This window comes from Rhinopithecus bieti, unplaced genomic scaffold, assembly GCF_001698545.2.
Source record: "Rhinopithecus bieti isolate Rb0 unplaced genomic scaffold, ASM169854v2 scaffold_49381, whole genome shotgun sequence".
NCBI lineage: Eukaryota > Metazoa > Chordata > Mammalia > Primates > Cercopithecidae > Rhinopithecus > Rhinopithecus bieti.
Genome location: NW_016819572.1, coordinates 434,325 through 437,385, shown reverse-complemented (window position 1 = coordinate 437,385; position 3,061 = coordinate 434,325). Strand labels below are relative to the sequence as shown.

At 37.4% G+C, this 3,061-nt stretch overlaps 1 protein-coding gene across 1 annotated transcript; it reads right to left on the bottom strand.

Annotated features, from left to right (window-relative positions):
- Positions 1 to 714: 714 nt before the first annotated feature.
- On the bottom strand, positions 715 to 2,422 carry LOC108519809 (putative tripartite motif-containing protein 64C). The gene is made up of 2 exons (XM_017859062.1): positions 2,329 to 2,422; positions 715 to 1,244 (listed from the first exon to the last, which is right to left on the bottom strand). The coding sequence occupies exons 1-2, from the start codon at positions 2,408 to 2,410 to the stop codon at positions 751 to 753; spliced, it is 576 nt and encodes a 191-aa protein (XP_017714551.1). The 5' UTR covers positions 2,411 to 2,422; the 3' UTR covers positions 715 to 750.
- Between the last annotated feature and the right edge of the window lie 639 nt (positions 2,423 to 3,061).

Genomic DNA, 3,061 nt, shown 5'->3' with positions numbered 1-3,061 from the left:
CAGCAACCCAGCACTGAAAACTGTTGCATGAGCTGAAATGTGATTAATAGCTAGGATCTTGAGAAATAATAAAGTCTGTGAGGTCAACTTAACTTGGTCAGACTTAAAAGAAAATAAGCACTCGTCTTTATTCTTTGTAAGATAAGATATTCACCACTTTATTTTCTACCCCAGCCTGTTCAAATATACAAGTAAGACAAATGGTTTACAGTGTGTACAAACTCTGAAAACATACTCTCAGAAAAAAAAATTATATAAAAAAATTTATATTGCATGATTTTATTTACCTAAATGCATAAACATAAAAGTAGATTAAGTGTTGTGAAGGAATGGGGAAGGTGAATGGAGAATAAATGTTAATGGGCATTGGGATTCTTCTGGAAGTGATAAAAGTGCCCAGGCAGTAGAGAGTTCTGATGGCTGCACAAGTGTGATATACTAACATTCTCTGAATTAAATATATTAGAACATGACTTTCACGGTAAGTGAATGAATCTCAACAAACCTTGTACAAAAAAAAAAAAAAAAAAGCCATTATTGATGTTCTAGAGAAGATTCCACAATAATTTATTAATTAAAATAACTTAACTAGCAAATGTATACATTCAAGGTGGTTATCCCATGTATAACCATAAAGTAATTACATTCCATGAAGTTACAATGAGCTCACAGGCTCTCACACATAGGATCTCAGGACACTATTTACATCACATATGGGAGGTCACAATAAATTATCATGAAACCAACTTTTCATGTACAACCAAAGCAAAAGAAAGGCCTCAGAGGGGAAGAGAAGGAGGAAGGAGGAAAATCATAGATAAGAGAACCTTTAGAAACATCAAAAAAACTCACAGATCCATTTTCATAATCCAGAAACACCCCAACCCGACCCAGAGGCCTTTGCACATGCTGAATTAAAGGTGGAGGGCTGGTGGAGAGACTATAGTGATTGCTCCTCTTTAAGGAAATTAACAAAAATGTTTCATCAGAATCAATAACGATATTGGTATCTGCTGTCCTGGAATCTCGACAGACTCCCAGAATCCAGGTGGAGGAGTGGGTCACATCCACTTCCCAGTAATGCCTGCCGGAGGTGAATGCTTGCGCTCCCCACACAGCAAAGCTCTCCACTCCCTGGGGATCCATGGGTGCACTGTGATGGTCATCTCCAAATATCACATGTCTCACATCCTCAGAAAGGCTTATAGAGCAAGGAGTCATTTCCGTGCTCAGAGCATTATCCACTGACAAGGAAAAAATATTATATTAGTGAGTGCTATGAGGGACAGAGGCTCTGTGGCCCAATTATTCACTTCATTCGCTCTTCTTCCAAGAAAATACAGAAAAAAGGAAGCCAAGAGAGTTCAGTGCCATGCATCCATGAAGATGAAATGCCATTACAACTCTACAGCACATACAATTATGTATTGTTCCTTAAATAATAGAGAAAAAATGTGACCATATCCCTGGGCGAAGTAATGATTTAATATCTACCTCTGCACAGTTTTTTTCAGAACATATCAACTATTTTTTTCTTTAATAGAAAAATCTTCTTGTATTATTTGTCTTTAAGATCATCAATAGGTAGACATCACTTTGCTGTGATATGGGTATTTATTGGAATGTAAGTTATGCCTGTTATAGTCTCAAACATCACAACTTTGGTAGAAATTAACACATGTGAAGTTTATAAGTTTCTGAAAAGCATACTCTGGCTTTAAACTATCAGTTTAACCCCCGATTCAATCTGCTCTGCATTCCTGCCCTCTGCTACCTAGACCTGTTCTCTAGAATGGGCTTAACATGGTTAGGCTATGTTCACAGATCCCTCAGCTTTCAGTTGTTACGAGATGTATCTGATGGCAATAGAATTATCCTGATTATGGACATTTTAGTCATTTTCTTTGTTAATCAAAACGTTCTGATTTTATAAATAATAAAGTTTACTTGTAAAATGAATGTAAATGCACATAGAATAGAACCAATTAAAAACCATTATGCCAAATCTAAGCCTTCAAAATTGAATTAAAATACTCATGCCACCATGAGAATTAGTGTCTTCATAACTACATGACGTGAATACTCTTTGTCCTCTTATTCTGAAGATAAAGTATGCATCGTGCTTCACATTTTCATCAAACTCTAAGTCAGGAAATTGAGTTTTGATCATTGTAGTATTACTATGCAGGCAGAGAAGATGCACATGTTTTAGAAAACTATGTGTTACCTACATGTCAAAAATAATAAAACTTAAATGGGAAAAGTCTCGACCAAGGGACCCAATAAGGAAATGATTTGAGGCTGGACTGCCAAGCAGCTGGCTCTTACCTCTGAAGTTGTTGAGCATGTCTAGGACTCCAGTTATGCGCCATGAAGTGAGCTCTGGGTTCACTGGCTGGGTCTTTTGCATCTGTGCCAAATCAGCCCTGCAAAAAAATGGTCTCAGTTATATTTCCAGGCCCAGAGCTAATCACACAGTCATACGAAAATATCATATTTTCATAGAAGATGTTTCCTCAGAATTCTGCCAGTTTTGGTTAACTGCGTGTACATTTTATTCCACACTCTAGGGGCCATAAGAATGTTACTTTTTCTGAATTTTATTGCATAAAAACCCAATTTCCCCAGATATGCTGTTTTCAGACATTACACAACTTCTAAACTCATTAAAAGTCATTACCTCCCTCTGCCCATCACACCTCCTGAGGGAATGAAGAAATCCTGGAAATATTTCAGAGAGCAGAAAACTCAGACAAAAGCATTTGGGACCACAGCCTGCAGTTGTCACTAATGTTAGTCAGTGTCTAACAGAGAATGTTCACTGAGACAAAAGGCTTTAATCTTTTGTGCAAAACAAAGGAGTCTAATTCCATCCTGAGAACCCTGCTGCTGAGGGTCCTGAGGCAACCATTTTCCTGAGGTCTTTCCTAGAACTGGGTATATTGTGATGGAGCAAGTCCGGGTCATTGATGCTTTTAGGAAAAAAACCTTCCTCCTCAGCCCACCCTGAGGGAATCTCTGTCCTACCTCTGTCTTTTTTTTTTTTTTTTTTTTTTTTTTT

Coding starts and splice junctions, on each gene's coding strand:
- LOC108519809 (XM_017859062.1), bottom strand. CDS start 2,410: ATGCAAAAGACCCAGCCAGTGAACCCAGAGCTCACTTCATGGCGCATA. Junction 1,245..2,328: donor CATGCTCAACAACTTCAGAG/GTAAGAGCCAGC, acceptor TTTCCTTGTCAG/TGGATAATGCTCTGAGCACG.